The sequence below is a fragment of the Phocoena sinus genome, chromosome 7 (assembly GCF_008692025.1).
Source record: "Phocoena sinus isolate mPhoSin1 chromosome 7, mPhoSin1.pri, whole genome shotgun sequence".
Classification (NCBI taxonomy): domain Eukaryota; kingdom Metazoa; phylum Chordata; class Mammalia; order Artiodactyla; family Phocoenidae; genus Phocoena; species Phocoena sinus.
The window spans coordinates 83116287-83140776 of NC_045769.1; the positions used below are offsets into that span (position 1 = coordinate 83116287).

General features: G+C 34.3%; 1 protein-coding gene across 1 annotated transcript in view; it reads right to left on the reverse strand.

Annotated features, from left to right (window-relative positions):
• LOC116756378 overlaps positions 1-24490 on the reverse strand; it is a 179444-nt gene that overhangs the window by 25226 nt on the left and 129728 nt on the right. Inside the window, exon 4 of the mRNA XM_032636632.1 lies at positions 6079-6172. Within this exon, the coding sequence (XP_032492523.1) occupies positions 6133-6172 (40 nt within the window). The 3' untranslated portion in view covers positions 6079-6132. The remainder of the gene's footprint in view (positions 1-6078; positions 6173-24490) is intronic.

The window sequence follows — 24490 nt, forward strand, 5'->3', positions numbered from 1 at the left end:
AGTTAAATCCTTTCAATGCTCACTGCTTATCTTTCTGTGGTAAATTAAGGTATTTCCATCTGAATGGCAGTAGTTCATCTTCTAGGAATTTTTTTCAAAACAATATTCTTTGAGTTCAAAACTGTCTGTAGTCTTTATACCTAAAGACACTTTGAATTTAAAATACAAAATACTTTGTTTTTTATATGGTCATGTAGATGTTACTCCACTGTCAACTGGCCCTAAATGTTATTGTGGATAAATCAGAGACAAGGGCAAATATTTTTCCCCATTTCCCTCTAATCAGTGACTTAATCATTCTTTCTTCATGTTTAAAGTCTGGAAGTTCATGAAGCTATGTCTCAGTACTGACAGTTTTTGGTTAATTTTCCCTGCCCATGGTGTGCCTTTTCCATATATACCTTCTATTTTATAAAAGATATTAAATTTTATCCTTAAATATTTGTTCCTTTTTTTCTTTAGTGTCTATCTTAATTTATCTATCAATATTTATAGACATAACACACAAAATTTTTTCTATGATTATTCTATTCTTTCTTTGGCTTCTTTTGTTTATTCTTCTCATTTTAACCTTTTATATTCCTTAAAAGTACTTTCCATAATGTCTAGTCTCTTCTCTGTTCTTTCCAACTTCAACTTTGAAATAAGTATTTCTTAAGTTTGTTTTGGCCAGCTCATAATTCACCTTCTGTCATTTTATAACACGTTTCCCAGAGTTCTTGCTTTCTGGATCAGTTCTGCTCCTAGAGTTGATTGCTTTATTCATTTTCTCTCTTCTCTCTCTGTCTCTGTGTCTTTCTATCCATCACTCCGTGTCTCTCTCTTTCCTTTTCTTTCTTTATGGAGAAACACATTTAAATATATTTTCAGTAATATTAGGATTCAGTTGTAATCTCCAAACTCTGAAATAGGCAAAAGAAGCTGAGACCTGATAGTAGCCACATGAGCGTAAGTGAAGAGAAGCAGTTTTGGAGAAATGTAGTGGTAAAGGACACCACGGTGTGGATCTCAGAAAGTGATGGCAAAAAATATGCCCTGAAGGTACATAACACACCCTAAGTTGTTACAGGCCTTGTTTATAATCACAGGTATGGGAACACAGGTGAGTTGTGTTATCAGCAGAATCCAGTAGACTCCGTTAGATTTAGAGAAGTAAAGAAGGTAGGGGTTACACACAGAATACATAAACAAGCCATATTTACAGGAAATATTTTGTGTCTGTGGCAGCAGAGAAGACTGTTCCTTGGAAAGCAAATTGGGAACAATACTCTGGACCCTCTCCACCAACACACACACACACACGCATACATGCCAGGTAAAACCATTACATTTGGTCATGAGTAATAAAGAAAAGGACTAGCACGGCACTGATAACAAGGATACTCTAAGCGAATGAAAAGAATAGCAAAACATGACAGGCAGCAACTGACCACTAGAAAAATGTTACTACAATACAAGGGAGAGGTTGGAAAATGGAACATTTTCGTGTTTGTTAGCCATCTGCATTTCTTCTTTGATAAATTACATGTTCAAGTCTTATAAAAATGGGTTGTCTTTTCCATATTGAATTGTTGACACTCTTTGTATATTAAGAAAATCAGCATCTTCCTTGTTGTAGCTACTAACTATTAGTTCTGAGGTTCTGAAGTGCTTTTTAAAGTTAATTTATAGATCTTTCTAATTATTTAAAATTTTTATAGTAAAAATTACACATCTATTATTTTATGGCTTTTAAAGAGTTGCTTTTAAAACAAAATACTAAAGTCACAGTTATCATCCAATGTTTTCCAAAGATGTTTTAAATTTCAGAAATTACATCAATCCTATGTTCAAAACCCACCAATGGCTTCTTGTAGAGTTAAAATAAAACCTAATCTTTAAATTCCTTAATAAGACCTCTAAGTCTCATACATAATTTGCCCCAGCAAGAATCTTTTTAGGGGAGAATATATATCTTTAAAGAATTAAAAAGAAATAAAGATATAGTATGATAGTGTGTAAGAAAAACTGAAATAAGATGGTAGAAACACATTCAAATGCATCAAAAATTATAACTATTATATGTTTATTTATCATTTCTTTTTGTTAGTGGGTCTATGAACTTCCTGCTTGTGCTCTCTACTCTTTTTTCTTTTTGTACATGGAAATACATTTAATTATTCTTCTGATAATAAATGGTTACAATAAAGTGTCAAACTCTGGAGATAAAGTAAAAATCTTCCAAAGTTAACTACAATTTGGTATATACTATACAGGACATTAGACTGGATGGTTGCCTATTTTTTTCCGAACACTTAACCTTCCCTGAACATAATAACCTTACTTGTTCTTTTGTCAAAATATTTACCTTTTACACAACCTTAACACACGTAACCAGCAGTATGGCAAAGGTTTTAAGAGATGTAAAGAAGTCAATTCAGAGCATTGTTAACCAAAGTTTCTGGTTATAGAATAGTAGAAAACTATTGGAGTTCAGGATTAATTTAGGTATGTGTCAGTGGCAGTTTAAGTCAAGCAAGATTGGGCAGATCAGAGCCCACTGGTCAGGGTTAGGACATTAGCTCAAAACAGAGTGACTATTACATGGCTCAGATGTGGACACTGAGATTGTCTAGGTATTTCCTGACTGAAAGGAAAGTGGGTCTGGGCTATTATACCTGCAGGTGGGAGGACAATCAGGTGTTAGCAGTACCCATGAGAGGGGGACTGGAAGAAGCTGAGGGGAAAACTTGAATAGATCAAAAGGGATTAAAGACATAAATAGCATTCAAAGAAATCTCACAACCAGATACTTTTACATATGAGTTTTAACATACATTAAAGAAACAGTAAATTCATATTATATAAAGTTATTCTAGAAAATAGAAAAAGAGTAAAAGCTGCTCATCTCATTTTATAAGGCCAGTGTAATCTTAACTGCAAAACCAGACAAGGAAAATGAAGAAAAAAGTATAGCACATTCCACTTAAGAATGTAGATTCTAAAATCCTAAATAAAATATTTGCTAACCAAATACAGTAATGTATTAAAACAATGCACCATGGTCAAGTAGGGTGTAAACTAGTAATGCAGGCATGGTTTAACATTAGAAATTCTATCTATATAATTCACAACATTAATATACCAGGATAAATATCACATGATTATTTTAACAGATGCATAAAAAACATTTTATGGGTTTGAAAGTTATTTATGGTAAGAATGCATAACAAGCTAGAAATAAGAACCTTTCTTAATTTGGTAAAGGTTTTATATTAAAAACCTTCAGCAAGCATTATGCTTAAGTGAGAAATTAGATATATTCTCTTTAAGATTAGGCATAAGATGAGAATGCCTACTGTCAGTACTACCATTTAACATAGTTCCAGAGGAACTGACCAAAGGTATTGGAAAGAAGAAAGAAGTAAAAGTATGTAAGGATAAGGAAATTAGAAATAAAACCGTCATTATGTATAGTTGATAATATCATCTCCCTATAAAAATGAAAGAGAGTACAGTAATGTTATTAAGAATGAGAATTCAGTGTTAGAACCAAGGTCAAGTTTCAAAAACTCAGTAGCATTTCTGTACACCAGCAGCAGACTTCAAGAAAATATTTTTAATTGAATACTTAAAACATGAATATCTACTTAAAGGACATTATGCATAAAATTAAAAAGTTGAAAAAAATGGAAGATTGTTTTTAATATCTAAAACTGATAGGAAATGAAGATCTAAAATATATAATAAACTCTTAAAGAACATTAACCAACAGATAGAAACCCAAATGAAAAATAAAGAATAGGAACAAGGAATTTCAGAGGAGGGAAGCCAAAAGGCCAACAAGAATATAAAAGAGATACTCAAACTCATTAGTGATAAGAATTCAAATTAAAACAGTGAGCTATAGAATTACACACATTAGATTGAGAGTATTAGAAAGCTAGATAATGTCAAGGGTTGGCAGGAAGGAGGGGGTTACCGCTGGTGAAAGTGTGGTCCAAGTATTTATTTGGCAGAGCATCTGGCAGGACTCAGACAAATTAAGTATAAACCCAGCAATTCTGTTCCTGGGTATATATCCCAAAGAAATCCTTGCAAAGTTCTATGCTAGGAGAAATATGAGGATGTTCATCATGGCATTGTTTGTTACTACAGGAAATTGGAAGCAATCTGGGTGGAAATCACTGGAAATGTCGATCGTTAAAACATGATAGCTACAAACCTTGGAATACTATGCAGCAGTTAGAAGCAATGTAAACACAACAACATAAATAAATGACAAAAATGTAAAGATAAGTAAAATGAAACAGTAATAAAGAGAATGAGTTGCACAATACCATTTATGCATATTAAAATTTAATGTGCATAAGTGGGGGAGAAGGCATAAGATATAGTTAAGACAAGCTCAACCGTGAGATAACTGTTGAAGCTGAGAGACGGGCACATGAAAGTTCATGATATTACACTCTCTTTTCTTTTTTATTTATTTAAAAATTTCCACTTAAAATATTAAAAAAATACATATATATAAACGAATACTCATGTTCTGAAAATACATATAAACAAAAGAGAACAGTGCAACAGATATTAGACTATCACATTAGAATGATTTCCTATGAGTCCAGGTCAGCAGCATGAGAGTGGAAACGAGAATAAAAGAAAATATATAAATAAATAAAGTGCTTCTCATGGACCAGTGATGACAGTGTGTCATGTGAACTAAGGAATGTGATTAACTCTATTTTCTATGCAAAAGGTACAGTGAAAAGGAAACCTTAGGCTTCCCTGGTGGCACAGTGGTTGAGAGCCTGCCTGCCAATGCAGGGGACATGGAGAGGCCCGCGTACCGCAAAAAAAAAAAAGGAAACCTTTTTTTTTTTTTTTAAATCAGAAGGATCTATGTTAGACTGTGGAGATAAAGGAACTATAAAAATAACTCTAATTATTATAATTCAGAAAACAATTTAATAGCTCTTCTAAGCAACCAACTCACCATATAAAACTATAGAAACAAATTAAAAATAAGTAATATTTATATTTTCAAGAGAAGTCATTTTTGACAATAATATTCATCACAGAAAACTAGCAAAAATCACTAAGCTGCTAACCAGAAATTAAGGGGAAAAGATAGACTCTAAGTACCTACACTCAAAAAGAAGAAAAATAGAGAGCAAAGGAAAAAAAATTCCTGCACCAGAGGCTGTATACTGTTTTATTTGATTCACACAGTAGCAGAAGTGGAGTTTGTCACAGGAAAAATTTTATGCTGATATTGAAAAATTAGGACTTTTCAAAGTATTTCTGGTTTCTTCTGAAAAAAAATAACAAAATTTGATTTTACTGGTCTAATATTCCCACTTAGAAAGGATTCTAGAGCTAAACAAAAGTGCCCCATTAACAGGTCACATATTCTCCAAGGTTCCAGTGTACCTACCTGACACACAAAATTATTTAAAGTACCATTTTGCATTTTGTATTCTTTGTATCTCACTCAAAATTTTACCAAGTGTATTCAGAAATTTACTCAGTAACATAAGCATGTAAACAGTCATGGGAGACATGCACAGAATATAAGTGAAAGGATATGGTAAGTCAAAACAAATCTTTGGGGGCTCAAGAAATAGTGAAAAAGAGGTTTGGTATTCAGAGGTAATACTATTAGTATCTGAAACTATGACAGTGTTTTTGGAGTGGTTAAAAAACACACTTTTAATATGGTTAAGGACATAAATAAATTTAAAAAATACAGTGGATACTAGTTTCTGTAAAATTATTTTTTCAAGTTAAACTCTACTGAGTTATGCACACAGTTTTGACGGAAGTTTACTTAATCTCTTCTCCAGTCTTCTTAATTGGTTTGCACTCTTCCATAATACATCAATTTTATCAACTTCCCATTATAAATGAAATCTGATACTTCCTGTCAAGATGGTATTAAGGCATAAAAATTTGTTTCCAAATATGAATGAATGCGGTTGTGAGGTTGCTTAGACAGGGCCAGTGACAAAAAGTAAGCAAGTTTAGCAAATTAAATTATAATTTGGCAGCCCTAACCATTTAAATTAGCTTATTTATGAGGCTATATTTATTACTTACCTTGAGTGTCTATTTTTTAAAGATCTTGTCTGTAAACCATATACCCTTCAATATCTACTTCCCATACGCAGAAACTGTTATCTTCAATAAGCATCTAAAAGAGAAACATAAGAAAATATCATGACTTTGAGGTTATAAATATTTTTCCACTTTTTTTAAATATTAAAGGAGATCTTGAAATTATTTTTTATGATTTCTTTAATGACTGTGTGCAAAGGGAGGTATGCATCATAGGACATATTTTATGTAATTAAACAGTAATAATAATTCTTCCCTTTAGAAGATCAGAAAGTTTTGTGAAACATATATTTTGATCCCTGGCATAGAGTTTAATAGTTTCTATAAGTACTAATTTTATCTCGCTAACCTAGTTTCTATCAACATTATTAAGAAATATAATTTTAAACACATTGATTCTGATGTCCTACATGAATGTAGCCCTATCCTAGAAAATACTTTCCTTGTTCAGAATGATTACCAAAAATATATTCTCAATTACATTTGAGTTGCCTATAAAAGTCAAAATCATAGAAATCAATTAGTTAAATATTCTGTCCTCATGAAAAGGTATTATTTACCCCTTATCACTTCAACTGTCCAATCAGTGCCTTACATCAACCTAGTAAAGCTTAGCAGGGGTCTTTTAAAAGAAATTGCCGCTAACAGAGAATTGGGATTATTCAGAGAAAATGCTCTTTGTTGAAATAACTTGATTCTGATTTCCTTTGATTTTTTAAATAAGCCTGAGACAAGCAGTTAGGGAAACAGGATTTGGATGCTACAGTGCCATACCTTTAGCATGTGGTTTTCAGTACTATGGATTCCAAAGCCAATCAATAACTTTTTGATTAGGAACATCATTGTTCCTTTCTGTCATTAGTGTAGATCCCTGTTTCAGTTGCAGCTACACATTAAAAACACCTGGGGCACTTCTAAATGTATGGAGACTCAGTCTCTTCCCTAAATATTCTGATTTAATTGGTATCACATGGGGGCCAGAAACTAGCTATTTTTCAAAAGCATTTAGGAAGGATATCTGTTCTGCAGGTTAAGAAACAATCTCACTGCAACTATTTGACTTAGTTTCTACAGATAACTAATAAGACATTAACTTAAAAAAAATACTTGCTACAGATGTCTATGAAAACTAGTAAGATACTTGCTAATCTCACTACTCAATATTTAAAATGACTTCCAAGCTTCCATGACATACATAAACCTACCTCAACAATCTATAAGTTAGATTACATGGATCCAAGCATGGCATAAATGGTGGTTGTAGTGAATTCCAAACTATAATGCACTTAAGGACCAAAGTATTTTAAAATAAAATATAGATTCCCAGGTGCCATGCCCAGAGATTCTGATTCAGAAGAACTAGGCTAATAGGAGTCTCTATTTTTAGAGTTATCTCTGGTGATCATAATACAAAAGGTCTACAGTCCCTGTAAAACAGTGCTCTAAGGGAGTTCCCTGACAGTCCAGTGGTTAGGACTCTGTGCTCTCACTGCCGAGGGCACAGATTTGACCCTGGTTAGGGAACTAAGATCCCGCAAGCTGTATAGCGTGGCCAAAAACAAAACAAAAAAAACAGTGCTCCAAGTATTTATAAATAGTGACTATTACTAGAACTTCATTATAAGCATTTATAAAAAAACTTCTTGAGTTTATTCTGCGGTTACATTTCTGATCTTTAAAGATAATTCTAAAACCCACTGGTAAAAAGTAACTTTAAACAAGAGTAAATAGGATTTCAGCAATAAATCAATGTAGTTAAGCTAAAATAATGTTTATGGATCATATATTTTGTAAGCTTTGCTATCCTCCTAAATAAACTGTGTAGGTATTTGATAAAATACTTGTGGCCCAAAAAAGAGAAAATCAGGTTATATTCTATAATGAAAATTTAATCTAAAACCTCATATATAACTAGAAACATGCCCTCAATGTCTCAAAATTAAAATTTTTTGTCCTTAACTTAGTGGGGGAAAAAGCTACTCTAATATCATTTGCTCTGTTTAAATACAAAGCCAAGAAAACATCTTGATTCATTTTCCTCAAGAACATACACACACACACAAACATAACTTACTAAAAATAACATGAAATAGGCTGTTAACATTTTAGTTTTGAAAATTCTTATAAACAGGTCCAGAAGTACTTCACAATAAAAATAATATATTCAACATCACTTACTCTTTAGATTGTTTCTGAAAAAGTCTAATAAACAGAGGTAAGTATCGGAGTCTCTGTTATACACAATAAAGATGGTAATCAACAAGTACTAAACCTTGAAAGAAAACTATAGATATTTTCTCTTATCTGCCTAAGATGGAAGACCTCCTAATAAAGTATTCTTCCTACATGCATGCGCCGCTAAAGACTTTAGGTTTTTCTACTAAGTTAACATCAATCTTAAGTTCGTGACCAAAGTCGATTTTTTCTCCCAGGCTTAGTGCTGCTTAACAGCTGGGCAACAGTCATGGACTTCCCAAATGTCTTCACAAAAAGGGAGCTATCCCACCTCTCAAACCAGTAGCAGAGGCTGTACGTCTGCCTCTGTGATTCACAGCTATGAAATGAAGTCCCAGTGTCTTTTAATAGAAGACTCTTGATCTTCTATTATCTGACCTCAGCTGCCTTTTGCTGTTTATCTCTCATCTCTTGGTCAACCAAAAATTAGCGCAGATACTGCTTGCTCCTTAACGGAAATTTCCATCAACCTGACACTACAGCTATCTTTCTCTTCTGACTTCCTTCACTCATTATTGCAAATTACTTAGCTAATTAATCAGGTACTCACTTGTGGTCCCTTATTTCTACTTTTGTTATTAGTTAAGATTTAGCATGTTTTCCTAGTAATTAAGTACAGTGTTTTACAGTGATTAAGTGAGGCACCTAGCTTTTCTCTTTAGTATACTTTATGACTATGAATGCTTTAAAAATTGTAATCTCCCTATGCTGCATGAACTTTCCCATCTGTTCTGAAGACTATGGCGGCACCTAACTCTCTTAATGTCTAATAAGCCAGGTAATTTTGGCTGAGAGTAATAGCGTAATAATTACTGGTATTAATAGCAACTAAATTAACAAGAATGAACAATTTTCAGTAAATTAGAATCTATTTAAATATACTTAACACAGAAGTCATAGGGAACATGGTTCAGTGTTTCCTTGGGAAAACCACCTGTTTTAAGAAGAACCAATAACTCTAAAATCACACAATACTTTACACCACCAAAGAATTCACAACCTATGTATATTACTCTTCAATGATTAAAAATACAGACTTCTAGATAATGGACATTAGGTATCTCCAACATTTGTCATATAAGTTGCTAAAACTTCCTCCTTGCTTTTAAATACAGTAGTAAGAACTAACATTTATTGATTTCTAAATTCTAAGTAGCATTAATTAATTTAATCCTCACAACAATACTAAGAAATGCTTTTATCATCTACATTTTATAGATAAGTAAGTTGAGGAAGAGAGAGAGAGTAACTTGCCCAATGTTTCACAGATAATAACTGGCAAAGCTGGGTTTTCAACTCATGCAGTCTACAATTAACTATAGCATTTCATGAAACCCTCATCCATTAGCTCTGGTAGCCTTATCTAATACATCCTCATATCATTTCTGCCTTACGCCTTCCACCCTTGTGCAGTTTATCAGGTTTCCCACAGAAAGGAAGATGCCATGGTGGTCTACTTCCAACACTTCTTCCTCACAATAAGATGATTTCTAAGTTCTCATTTAGCTCTATGTGCTTCCTATTATTTCTGTACCATTTACATAATAAAGCCTCTGTGATATAAAGGGTGTATCCTAAAAACCTCAGTCTTGCTTCTGAATGTAATGTATTATAAGCCTAATCACATTAAAATCAATGAAGTATATGGTTCAATACTGGGATATAAAACTTATGGTTTTAACTCAGTTTTTTCTACAAAAATATTTGCCTTCTTAAAATATCACTGCACTCCCAAGTTTAAAACATGGCAGTTTTTATAGGAAGAAAACACACTTTCTACTTCCCTGAGCTATGGAATTATATTTAACTAAACTTTTACAGGTTATTGCTTTCATACCATTAGCAGTATGCAATTTCATAGCCCTCAAGTTCCCATTTATTCTGATCTGACAGTGACATAAAAAATTTTTTTAATTCACAACTTTCATATATGGCTGAATAGAAACAGATTATAGAAAGAAATTATAGAATAAAAAAACCCTCACAAAGTCTTAACAGAAAATAAACATTCAAAGAATTAAAAATATTTTTAGCCTATGTTTGCTTTCTTAAAGTTTCCAAATTTCTTCAGTACGAGAGCTCTAATCATGCAATCCATGGAAGATTTGTTTTCTCAACTGTTTTTATCATAGAGAATAATCTTAGCCTGAGCATATTCAAGCCATTCTTAGTGCCAGTTAGGACCATTATTATATTTATTCCAGATCATTCTTTTAGTGGATCTGGAATAACTTTTATATATGTTTTTTTGTAGCTATTCTATTTTTTTGTGGTAAACAGCCTAAGAGGCCCTTATTGAGTATGCCCAAGTCACTTTCAAAAACAAACAACCATAGGTTATTCTAAATCCTGTCCACCAAATTAAACCTTGTCTTTAGCCCTCTTGCAACTTGTCCATATGATCTGGCTTCAGTAGGAAACTATAAAGTCCAAAGCTACTGAAGTTCTCTCTTTGAAAGTTGATAATAACCAGGGTATTCAAGGTATTCACAGTAAATGATATATTTTCATTAAATAAAGAAAAAATAGCCATCCTTTTTTTTTTTTTTTTTCCCTACTAGCATTCTCTAAAAACATCCATCTGGTCTAGGCTGGGTATCTCTTCAGCTAAAATAAATAATCAATTTGGTTGTGACAGACCTCCTTAATTACACCTGTTATTTGGAGAATACTAGTGAGTGATTTTTTTGGCTACACTAATATGCAAACACCTTGAGAACTGACCTTTCTGGAGAGAAAGAACTAAGTACAACATTTTGCCAAATACAGTACCAAGAACATACATATTAATATTCTGGTAATACTAAATTCAACTTTAATCTTATTATCCTATTGGGCTTGTTGATAGACAATTAATGAGCTAATAGAGTTGGAGCCAGTAAATGGGTTGGCAGCTCATTTATTACTATAACTCTATATAGTCTCTCTCAACCTCAAAAATAAGGTTCTCATTCCTCAACTACTATGGAATGAGAACTCAAGGTTGACAAAAATGAGTATGTTGTAGAGAAAAAAAAAGGATTGGGAGAACGAAATCAAGTGAATATGAAGGTCTGTGTTAATAGGTTTACATTCAATAAAACAAAATTTTTTTAAAGGAATCATTTCATATATCCTTCCATGTGTTAGAAATTTTCAAGGACTTCCTCAGAGGCAGTGCTATAGAAACAGTATAAAGTTATTTATAGGATAAATAGCTAGGATGATGTTGATGCTATCTTCTCATCTTCTCAGGTTCTGCCTCTTGCCTCCTGAGTCCTGTCCCAGTAGTCTCTCAACACATTTCTAGCAGTTTATCCCCCCCTTTATCTTTTTGTGTGTGAGTGTGTGTGTGGCTTCCTTAAAAAGTCACTACCACTGACATCACCTCAGTTTTCTTTTCTAAAACATCATGTTCCTCTTTCTCTGATTATCATCACCAACAGGAGTTGCCTACATTTCCAGAATACCAGAAATGAAGTACTTTTCAATGCTGGAAAATTCTACAGAGGAGGATAAAGAAGGGAAGAAATGTAAGAGTGACAACAACTACTGATTTCACTGTTCAGGATTATGCTAAAAGGGTAGATGAGATTACTGGACAAGAGACAGGGATATCAAAGAAGGAATTTCAACATCAGGGGGCATGCTTAAATTCCTTCCAACTCCATGATTCTTTGAATTTATGATTAGGAATCACAACAAATTTTATGAGCAAACAAGAGAAGAATGTTTTGAAAAAAGCATTCACAAGTCAAACACCAAAGTTGTACTGCCTCTTTTTGGAGGAAGACAACAGAAATTCATGAACATTTAACAGAGTATCACTAATTTTTTAAATTCTAAAGCAATATGGCAAAATACAGGCACTAGTTGTACCAGTCAGCAATTTACTACCTAACATATTTAACTAACCCCAAGGTTAAAACCTTGGGGTTTAAATATTATAAACTGATCATGAGCCAACATGAAGAATAAAACCAAAACCTGGGGAATGATGCTGAACTTCATGCCACCAAAGGAAAAAACTGAATTTTGCCTAACAAAAAAGATGTTCTGGGGCTTCTCTGGTGGCGCAGTGGTTGAGAGTCCGCCTGCCGATGCAGGGGACGCGGGTTCGTGCCCCGGTCCGGGAGGATCCCACATGCCGCGGAGCGGCTGTGCCCGTGAGCCATGGCTGCTGGGCCTGCGTGTCTGGAGCCTGTGCTCCGCGACAGGAGAGGCCACAACGGTGAGAGGCCCGCGTACCGCAAAAGAAAAAAAAAAAAAAAAAAGATGTTCTGCTGCTGCTGAAACAGACAATGGGTCCATGACCTCGTGTGCACGCGCACGCACGAGAGAGAGAGAGAGAGAGAGAGAGAGAGAGAGAGAGAGAGAGAGAGAGAGATATCATTGTTTTTATGCACAAAAATTAGGAGGCCTTAAAGAAGTTTCACATATTTTCCAGTATATTAATGGTGCTACAACAACATTTTGGGGCATTTGACATAAAAGACACTGACATCTCAAAGAACACTATTATGAAGAAAGATTTCATGAAGCTATCATAAATCCAGTCCACTGCCTAAAAAGAAATCCAGATCCAGAATATGAACCATGCTTTATTTACATGGTGGTAACAAAGATAATAGGTCTAAAATAATAGGTCCACTGTATTTAACTGAACAAATTACTACAGTGTTATAGGAGCTTTAGCAGAAAACACTGAATCAAAACTCAGAAAAAGTCTCTTTGGAAGATGTTCTCTATATAAAAACAAAATCATGTAAGTTAAAAAATTAATAAGATATGTTAGACTCATTAATTAGTACTTGCTAGTTAAGACTAATTTAAGAGAAAACTAATTAGAGGGAAGACATATTTACATTAACTTATAGAAAAATTTTAAATAAATACAACTTAAAGTATGTGCATATAGACTAAAAATTGCTCTCTTGTAGATATTTTTTAAATAAGCAGCTTCACAATACAGCTATAGATTATTAAAAGTGGCATAAAAAGTGCTCCTAGGCAAACACCAAATTTATGCTATAAGACTTTTTAAACGTCCTTTAATATGTAAATACCCTCTTTCCAATATTTATAACATTGATAATGTAAAGAAAGCATAATCTTTTTATATAACATATACTTTATATATAACACATAGTTTATATAACACATGTAAAGCCAAAGTGACTTTTCAAATTATAAACAAAACAGCCCTCCAAAATGATGAATCATCACTCCTCATTAATGGAAATAAATATTCAAGGTAATATCCTAATAAAAGAGACTTTAGTCAATATAACTGAAAAAACCAACAAGTGGTTGTATATTGGGAGAATATTAAAAAGTTATAAAAGAAAGAAATGGAGGGAAAAAACCAAAATGAAAATTACCTACATAACCAAATCAAATTCTACCACAATTTCCAACAGAAACAAAAAGATAGCAGGGAGAGGTGATAGAGCTCTGTGCAAGGAGGTGAAGTCCCCATGTGTCAACCCATTGAAACAATAAAATGACAAGCAGAGAAAATGCAAATAAATGCACAGAAGAATAGGAATATCATCCTTAGTGATGTCTGAAAAACACGTTAATGTGACTAAAGTATCAAAGCCACCAGTGCTTGGAGGAACCACTAGGCTCAGGCCTTCTGCAGATTTTTGGTGCTGGCACTCATAACAGCAAAAGAAACCATATTATGTAAGAAATTCTGTGAGCTGCAGTAATGACTGACTTTATGATATCTGGAAACAGCTATCTTTTACCAAAAGAACAATATTTCAAAAACAATATTTCAAATCCTACCAAGAACAGCTCAATATTATGCCAACCTGTCAAATAATGAAGAGTTTTATTGGAGAAAATAACACACTGCTAAAGGAATAAATTCCTTATAAACAGAAAAAGATGTCTGGATTACACAAATTACCTCTAGGATTAAACAAAGATGGGGTCATTATTGACTAGGTGAAAGATAATTGAGAAATAAAAAAACGAAATCCAAATATGAGCACAAATGCAACCAAAAAGAGCTTCTGAGTCACTCTTGTTTATTAGAGATTTTTCAGGTTTAGAGGATTGTCCTGTCAAGATTTTGTGAGATGTATGAAAAATTAATGGAATATCATTTTAGATCTTTCAAAGGTGACAAGTCAAATGCTATACATATAAAATGTGAAGTCTTTCTAGAAATTTGTTCCATCTTCTCTGTGTTTATAATGAGCAGAATGACTATGCAGAAAAATACTTGAACGTTTAAACCACAGATCATAGGCCATTTTTCTCTGAGTGATTTAAGTCTTAATACCACCTCTCACATATAGCTTTAAATGCTACTTAAAATTAGTCGAATATTAAATGTTCCAAACATGGCCAGCATTTATAATGCTGTGATCTTCTGATGATTCCTTAGCACTGAGAATACAGCTGTAGGTACCATGGTAGATACAGAAATAATAAAATGCACCCTATATAAATATGCAGTAAGTATATCTTTAACTAGGTACAGTAAACTGCAAATTAATATGTGGAAGGAAAACTTAGTATGCTGGGTTCATGTTCGGTAAAAATTAAATATAAAACGTTTAAAATATTTACTGATTGGCTGGTTGCAACAGAGAGCAAATGAAGCAAAAAATAAAATGAAATATTCAGTTCTTTCATATAAAAATAATAGAAAGGATCTCAAAGCAGTTAAAAAAATACGAAATATTGTGATACAAACCCAGAAAAAATGTATTCATTCACTGAAATCTGCATTTCAAATAATTTTTCTCTCACACAAAAAGGTGAAAGAATAAATACTCTCAGTCATTTTCTGTTGCTCCCAGATTATGAAATTAAGAGATTAGGTTTTTAGCAAATTTGAACATACACTATATAGATTATTAGGTAAAAATCATCATTGTTTTATTTTTCTTGGATGTGGATAAAGAAGACGTAACAAGAAGGTTATGAGAGCAAATTCACATTTGGAAAAGCAAACCGACAAAGTCTTTACAATAACTTAATACAATTTTTGGTCAGAGAACCATAAATCGCAAGTTTCTTCCAAACTATTGCAAGTTCATAATTAAAAAAAAATTGTTGACTGTAAATAAAGGCAATGTATGTTAACTGGAGATCGATCAATCATCAATCAATATAACTGAAAAGGACCATACAATAAAAGTTTAGCAGAAATCTCAAGGAAGGAATTCTCAGTTCTGCCTCATCCTATAAATGTGTCTTAAAAAACATTAAAAATTAATACAGTATTCAAATCTTTACATATCTATCCAAATATTAGATATATCAAGATTATGTATTTTTATATATCTAATGTTTGGTCAGAATGAACAGTGTGGCTATACCAGTTGTTAAATACTAAATAGTAAAAGACTTCCATACTTGTTGGAAAATAGCCACTGCTCCAACCTCTCCATATGTCCCCTTCTCTCTCTTGTGGGGGGGAGGGACCTCTCCCCCCACCAAGAGTTCTCCATGTTCTAATCCCTAAGGAGCTAACATTTGGCAGAGCATAAGGCCTACAAGACCCTGGCATCCACTATGGTTGGTGCTTGGACCATACCAGTCCTTACATAATTCGAACGTCTCCTCTGTTAATAAGACAGGGCACAAGCTTTAAGCTTGGAGTCAGAGAGACTCTATTACAGCAGCTCTGCTATTTGAGTAAATCACTGGATCTTTTTGAAATTTCAACTTCTTTTGAAATAAAGTTATTACTAGCTACCTAGTAGGGCTGATTGTGGATTATGTGAAATGACATAATGGGCTTATTATTAGCACACGGTAGGCATACCATTTACTTTCTCCTCACCTTACTAGGAACATAGTAAATATTACATGGAAAAATAAGCAAAAACTGCAGTCCTTTATCACAAATGGGTCATGTTTTAAATATTCATTTTTGAAATGAGTAGAATTAGAATGAATGTTCCCCATAGTAATCATTATATAAAAGTAGTTATGGGCTTCCCTGGTGGTGCAGTGGTTGAGAGTCCGCCTGCCGATGCAGGGGATGTGGGTTCGTGCCCCAGTCCGGGAAGACCCCACATGCCGTGGAGCGGCTGGGCCCGTGAGCCACGGCCGCTGAGCCTGCGCGTCCGGAGCCTGTGCTCCGCAATGGGAGAGGCCACAACAGTGAGAGGCCTGCGTACCACCAAAAAAAAAAAAAGTAGTTATGTATCTCAACAATTTTATAAATTCCAATTTTATCCATAATGCACTGTTCTCATACATGAAAAATTTATTGGGCATTCATATACGATAAGCACTATTCTAAGAATTTTACATTTAAGTTATTTAATCCTCAAAAACTCTCACAGAGTAGTATGTTCTTATCATGCCCACTTAACAAACGAGGAAATCAAGGCAAGGTGAAGTAACATGTGCTTGGTCACATTAGCTCGTTGAGTGGCAGAGCCAGGATTTGACCAAGGGCCTATGTTCCTGCTAATCACTATACTGTATTGTCTTTGGAGTTATATAAATCATAAAACCTATAAATACTTATAAAAAGTAAAACACTGAGAAGAAATACATAGTAGTTTCTCAATTTGTGATATAAACAAAGCAGGTCAAACTGAGCAAAAGAAGAAAAAAGAGTGCTACACTGAATTTATCTCGCATGCTGGTGGCTGGAGGAAAAGCAGGCTAAGACAAGTTAGATTTATGGAGATACCATATTGGTTCTTCAACACAGTTAAACTTCCTGAGTTATCTTTCCTTTTCTTATTTACATATCTATCATAGGTTTTACAAAATGACACTTAAAGGGTGGAAAATCCAGCAGGAAATCTATAGTCCCTAAAATGGGCTTGATTTCTCCCTCCTCTTTCAGGGTAAGTGTCCTTTTAAAGACAGTCTGCAAACAGTTTGCAACTGGTTTTGGCCTGGGCTCCCCAAACTGGATTATCAACAGTGACCAGGCTCTTGCCTGGCACCTTTCCCTCAGATCAAGAGAATGGGCATATTTGATCCAAGGGGGTTAAACTCAGCCACTGCCTGACTCCATCTTCTTCAAACTAGACCTAGGCCTTCCTTTTACCCTTGAGACTCCTCTGAATGCTCTGTGACCATTTCTGGCTTTGAAAGGTTACTTTTTAAATTCACTTCTTGGTGTGCTAAATGATTTATCTCTAACACTCTTAGTATTTTTAGATTGCTCTTAATATTTTCCTCTGAGCAATTAATTACATTTTACTTCTAGAATTAAGGTGGCCGTTAAGTATTTTATTCATTTATTTGGTATATTAAATGCTCTGAATGCTAGTTTCTAGTCTCTCAGGATCTTATTACTTTATTATTTTGTTTTCAATTCTTAGCATTTTTAGGTATCCCTAAACATTTATATTTGAGCATTTTAAGAGTATTAAGGTTTGTTTTAATTTAGACTGTAGGTTTCAATAAATATTTTGTTAGAACTACATTTAATTTTTTGGTTAAAATGCATTTTTTCTTACTTCCAGTGTTGAGACTTTACTATTTATATTGATTCTAGTATTTTAAAGTTATGTTTAGAATTTTAATAAAAGGGTGACCATATAAGACCCTTTTACTTACATAACTTTGCTAATTTTTACCAGTATTTGGTACCAGTATTTTAACAGTTTTGTATCATACAAAATACTATCATACTAAATATTTTCAGTCCCAAACAATTAATAGATAACCTTTACAACTGCCCATTTACTCTAAACAATTTATCATAACAGTATAAAATAACTTATACCAGCAAAATGGGAAGGATTCTCATCTTTGGGTTTATTAGTTATCTTAGTGGGGTTTCCAAGGAAGCAGACCCTGAGACTAGGACTGAGTGGACATAATTTATTTGGGAGGTTCAGCGAAACTGGTAGGGGAGGGGGCAAGGTGATAAGAGAAGGGCAGGCAGCTAATACAGGGTACATTATTAAGCTAGGTATCACAGAAGCCAATAGAAACAATCTAATGGGGGAACCTGGCAAATGGTATAAGATACGTGTCTCAGAACTGCCTAAGCCAAGGACAAGGAAGCTGAAACCTATCACTCATTGCTTAAAGTCTTCCCCCAGTAGCTTCCAGCAGCTCAAAGGCAATCCTATGGCTTAGATGCAGGTGCTGGCCTTTGGAAGGCTGATGTGTACAAAACAGTGAAGGGCTACAAGAGCATATGGACAGAGTACCACATTACCTATTAAAGCTGTTAGGTAGCCCCCAATCACCACAGTGATTATTCCAACAAAGTAAATTTAGCCCAAAATGTTGGTGAAATTTTGGCAAACCAGTTCTAACTGGAAGCTGAAATTAGATATTGGTGACAATATCTAAGTATTGGGCTGTCCAAAAAGTTCGTTCGGGTTTTTCAATAAGATGTTACAAAGACCCTAACAAACTTTTTGGCCAGCCCAATATGACTACTAATAAGGTGGTTTGTAACTTCTCAATTCAAAATGCTAACCCAATAGGAGCCTGGTACAAAGACACTAGGAAACATATAAGTTCAAGGAATAATACCAGCCTATGATTTAACTCTTTCAAGAAATAATCCTTACAGATTCCTATAATGTCTCAAACTACAGCAAGAACCAACACCCATCAGAACAAAGAATGTGAAGCATCAAACCAAATAATCAGTCTGGCCGGTCCCTAATAAATGGCTACATTCTTACTGCAACTTGAAGGCCCATGGTATTAAAAAAAAAAAAATCAAAGTATGGATAAAGTCATTTGGAGGATCCACAAACACTTTCCCCAAAAAGACAATACTGCCCTGACTTAAGTAAAATTTCTGTTACTCAGATTTGAATTCTTACTCAGCTTTAAAATCTTTCTTTGCTCCTCTTAGTATTCATCCGAGTTGCATCTTAGAGCCTCCTCCTTTTGGAGTATTCGATAGCATTTATGTTTCTTGGGGTCAGTTGATAGTTGCTGACCTGGAGAGCTCAGGTCCAGGTCCTGGTGTTACCATAATGCCAGAGCTCCTGTGGTCAATGTTATGCCAAATCTGATGGATTACTATTTCTGGATCTTCACTCTGCTCAATGTCTTGGATTAGTGCTTACAGCCAACTGGATATCTAAACCAAACTAGATGGCTGTCTTGAGCTCTGTGGGCCATATAGGGGCATCTCTGGTCACATACTACCCACTGATGTAGGTTTATTAAAGAGCGGTGATCTTTCAAAAGCTAAACATACCAGTGAGAAAAATAACTGTATATCAACTATATATCTGTACCAAGCAAGATCAATACTGTAGCTATGAAACTGATTCGTAGTTGTGATTCTTTGAAGAGAACAGAGAAAAAATGGTGGAAAGCAAGTGCTGTGTGAAAGTAAAGAAATGACATTTCCCCTTAAACTGTGCCATGTTACTTATCATGCTATTTGGGACAATTATGATGCATTTACTTCCTCTGAATTATATTTTTACGACATAGTTGCCAAGCATTGGTCTATCTCTACTGCAGAAAGTAGCACCCCAGACTTTGTCAGGGCACCTCTGCTGTCACTCTGTGGGTTCTGTGGTTGTCAGACTTACTTTTAAAGTGTGAATTCATGGGGCAGGTATTTTTGAGGGGGTGGCGTTGGGGGAGAGGTAGTAGGAAATGAAAAGGGTAAGAGATTCACCTTGGAAAAATATTTTCCTTCTCAAAATGAAGAAGTCTGGTAAAGTAATATAGCACATAAAGCACTAAAAACGGGAAAAAAGAATAAAATTGTACTTTCATATATTTTTAAAAGACCAGTTTGCAATACAAAATTATATACTATTAATAACTCTTGAGTAAAACAATCATTTTATGTACAATATGCCTAATTTCTTATCATCTCAATTTTAATAACAAGAATAACAGTAATTTATAGCTGGGCAGCAACATGGATGGGCCTAGAGATTATCATACTAAATGAAGTCAGAAAGAGACAAATACTATATGATATCACTTATATGTAGAATCTAAAATATGACACAAATGAACTTATCTATCAAACAGAAACAGATCACAGACATAGAGAACAGAATTGTGGCTGCCAAGGGGGAGGGAGGGTGGAAGAGGGATGGACTGGGAGTTTGAGATTACCAGATGCAAACTATATGTATAGAATGGATAAACAACAAGGTCCTACTGTATAGCACAGGGAACTATATTCAAAATCCTGTGATAAACCACAATGAAAAAGAGTATGTGAAAGAATACATATGTATGTATAACTGAGTCACTTTGCCATACACCAGAAACTAACACAACATTGTAAGTCAACTATACCTGAATAAAATACATTTTAAAAAGAAGAAATTTACAGCTAGAAGAAACCTTAGTAATCTCCCAGACCTTGCTTCATTTTCAAGAAAAGAAAACAGAGCTAAAAGGTTGACTTGCTGAAGGTCGTAACAGCGATAAAAGGGCTAGGATCCAGGTCTCCTCATTTCCTCTCAAATGTCCATTTCACAAAAAACTTTAAAATACTATTAACATACTTTTTACGCAATTTGCAGAGCTTTTCATCTGTGCTCCACAACACAATACCTTCTTCATATATGTACTTGTAGGAAGTATTATAAGCACTGCACCACCTCCGAACTTGAGCATATTTCAAATCTGTATGTCTTTTAATTATTTTCTCACTAACAGTGTGAAAGGATGTTTGTGTATGGCTATATATATTATATATATATATTATATTATATTATACACCTTATATTATATTATACACCTATATATTATACATATTGACTGTTAACAATTCCATTAACATGAAATACATCTGAAATAATGTAATTCTTTTAAAATTTACAGCAAGTCACCAGTCTCAAAAGATAAAGAGCTGTTTTCTGAAAGTCACACCTTCTAAAATTAAGCAAAGTGTGGAAAAGGGGGATGTGGACATGTAAATTAAAAAAAAAATTATCCCAGCACTTTAACCCAAAGTTTTTCTCCCCTGCCCACGTTTTTTATTGTTTTTCTCTCCGCTCCAAAACTACATATAAATAAGAAAAGTGCTTCTAACAGCTCTTCATTGATCCATAAAAGGTTTTAAATCAACAATATAGTACTACTTCATTAACAAGTCATCTGGGTTCAGAGTTTGTTTGTTTTTTTTGTGGTATGCAGGCCTCTCACTGCTGTGGCCTCTCCCGTTGCGGAGCACAGGCTCTGGACGCGCAGGCTCAGCGGCCATGGCTCACGGGCCCAGCTGCTCTGTGGCATGTTGGGATCCTCCCAGACCGGGGCATGAACCCGCGTCCCCTGCATTGGCAGGTGGACTCCCAACCACTGCGCCACCAGGGAAGCCTTGGGTACAGAGTTTTTTGGCTTGGACATGAAACAGGTTGAAAGAAGTTCCTGACTGAAGAAAATGCTGGCTCAGAATGAAGGCCAACATGAAGATAACTAGTCTAGATGCACCTGAGGGAAAGACCCATTTACAATAAGAAATATAGCGAGTATAAATTATATTCTCACAAGTGCACAGTTGTTTAATTATATTAAGAGTAAAATAGCTTTGGGAGAAACCAAATCAATCCTATTTACAGCACAACTTCTCTAAGATGTGTTTTAGGTTCCTGCTTTGGAGGCTTGGAGAATGTCTTCCTCTTGCTGTCTACCGGCATAGAGACAACATGGGAGGATCAAAGAATAAGCCTTCTTCTCTAAAGGGAGCTCTCTAGGTCCAGCACAAACGTGGCATTCATTAGATCTTCACAAACCAGATGCTCAGAATCCAGAATGCCTAGACTCATTCCCTGTGACTGGGACAACCTATAACAATTCAGTCACAGGAATTATAGGTTTTAAATGAACAGAAATCAAAATATTTTTTCCCAACCTGTGAAAATCTGATCTGGATTCAACTAATATTTAACTAACTTTCTAGTTTATACTATATACTTTCCCTAATATAATGTGATTTCATCATCATTAAAACCTTAGGGTATAGGTGTTCTCATCTTCACTTAGCAGATGAGAAAACCAAGAGACTAAGAGAGGACAAAGCTCTGGCCCTGGATTGAAAAACTGTGGTGGTAGAACCCAAGCCCAAGTCTAGTGCTGACTCCATCTTTCCACATTGTTTTGTTAGATGTTAGTATCAAAATTCAGATTTATTACATTTTAAAATTATTTGTCTGTTTTATTACAAAGTGATTGAGATAGCTTATAAAGTACCAGTACCATATATTAAAATGGAAATAAGTGAGAAAATTGAGATAAAGAAAAATTATGAGTGGGAAACGTTGAGATTAAGAAAGAGTTGTAGGAAATGAATGTTTTTATATATCATTATGATGACAGTACAGGAACATATTAATATATAAGACCTACTTTAGCAATATAGCGCTTTTTTTCAAAATATCATTAATTCAGCAATGTTGTCAGGTGTAATCACTCTGGAATTCTCTTATCTATGGGTCCCTCTATTTTCAGTGATGTAGTTGTCAACAATGATCCAAAAATCAGAGAAGGCCTCCCTTTTCCCAGGTGGCCAGGATGATGTGATCTCTGTGGGAACTCCACCCTAGGAACCTAGTTCCATCTACTACATGGTTTTCAAAGGTAGAAATGTATTTCCAATTCCAAAACAGTAAATTACCAAAAAAAAAAAAAAAAACCCTGTAACTTGAGGCTTGGGGGTTTCAGTTATTCCCTATTTGATGGAATAATGCAGAAAGTCTACAGAACTAGTACAGAGACCAAGAACATCTACATAGAAGAACAAATACATAGATATTTCTAGTTCCTAATATATTCATTTCCAGAGAGATTTTAATTCAAATATGATCAAACTCATTTCAATAAATTACATTAGTATAATACCCAGTTTTGATCACATTATATATTATGAAAACTGGAAGGTATATTACATATTATATATGGAAAATAGAAGGAAGATATCAAAGCCTAACTTCTCCTAAGTGTTATTAGCACTTTTCAGAAAAACACCTATGCAATCCATTTCAAACCCATCTTTTCAATTAAATATTTATTAATTAGTATTCAAACTACAATTTCCTCCTGGGAAGAAACAGAGTGTATCCATTTAACACAGCACGAAAATAGCATACAGTATAACAAGGTTTACAAGCCTGGCTTTTATCCTATAAATGTTTTTGGATATTGTGACATAAATAATTCCTCATTAGAGTAAAGAAAGCTGACACACTCCTCAACTGGGCTAAGGGGTAAAGAGTCGAGTTTATCTGTCAGTATTTAAATTCATGTGCCTCTGAAATGACTGATATAAGTGGAAAAAGTGCAAAGGGCAAGAAGTTTAACTCCACCCCATCTCAGTCCCATTCTCATGATATACTCCTGCTCAGCACCAACTTAGGTTTTCTGAGTAGGTGCAGTCCTTTGTGGTTTACTGAGAATCTGACATTCCAGGTCCTCTACTTCCAAGTCTGCCACTATAATATCTTGTGAGGGGACAAAACTACACACGACCTACATTTTAAATTCTCCTCTCTGCTCACCTACTTACCTATTCTCTTTCCTTTTTTCCCTCTCTTTCTTGCTTCAAAGATAGAAATTAGATATGGTATGACTTACTTCTCCAAACAGACTATGGGAATAAATAGGCATCACTAGGTTTGACACTAAAATTTAAATATTATGACTAAAATAGATCTTGGAAGAAATAACAAATGCTCACCTACCAAAAGCATTTCCTGGATTGTTAATAAGACCTGGCTCTTGAAGCTATATATAATTTATTAATTCCAATGTAGATATCTCAACATATACATAATTTTAGACTTCCATGTTGTTAGCATTATATATACATCATAGTTCTTCTAGTAAACTAACATTAAAGAACATAACTGGGTCTTCTCTCTTAATTCAATACAGTAAAATTTGGAAACCCTACTGTGTGAGATCGGTTTCAGGTGCTCTTGAGCGTTTTAAGGAGTACAAAGAGTTGGAGATATCAATGTGCACAAATCACCATAAAAGCAGAGACACAAATAAAATACCATGGAAACTAAGAGGTGGGAGGGAGTAATAACTCCTTTGTAACTCTTGAAGAATTAAGATATAAAGTAAATCAAATTCTGGTGGACTGAGATTCAAAATCTAATACTAAGGAACTCAGATGCAAGTCTATCCCTAATTATAACTTTCAACACGAATCTCATAAACTCCTCTGCTTATCCATCTCGAAGATATCTCCCACAATAGATCCAATGTCTTGGAAAGATCCCACTCAACAGCT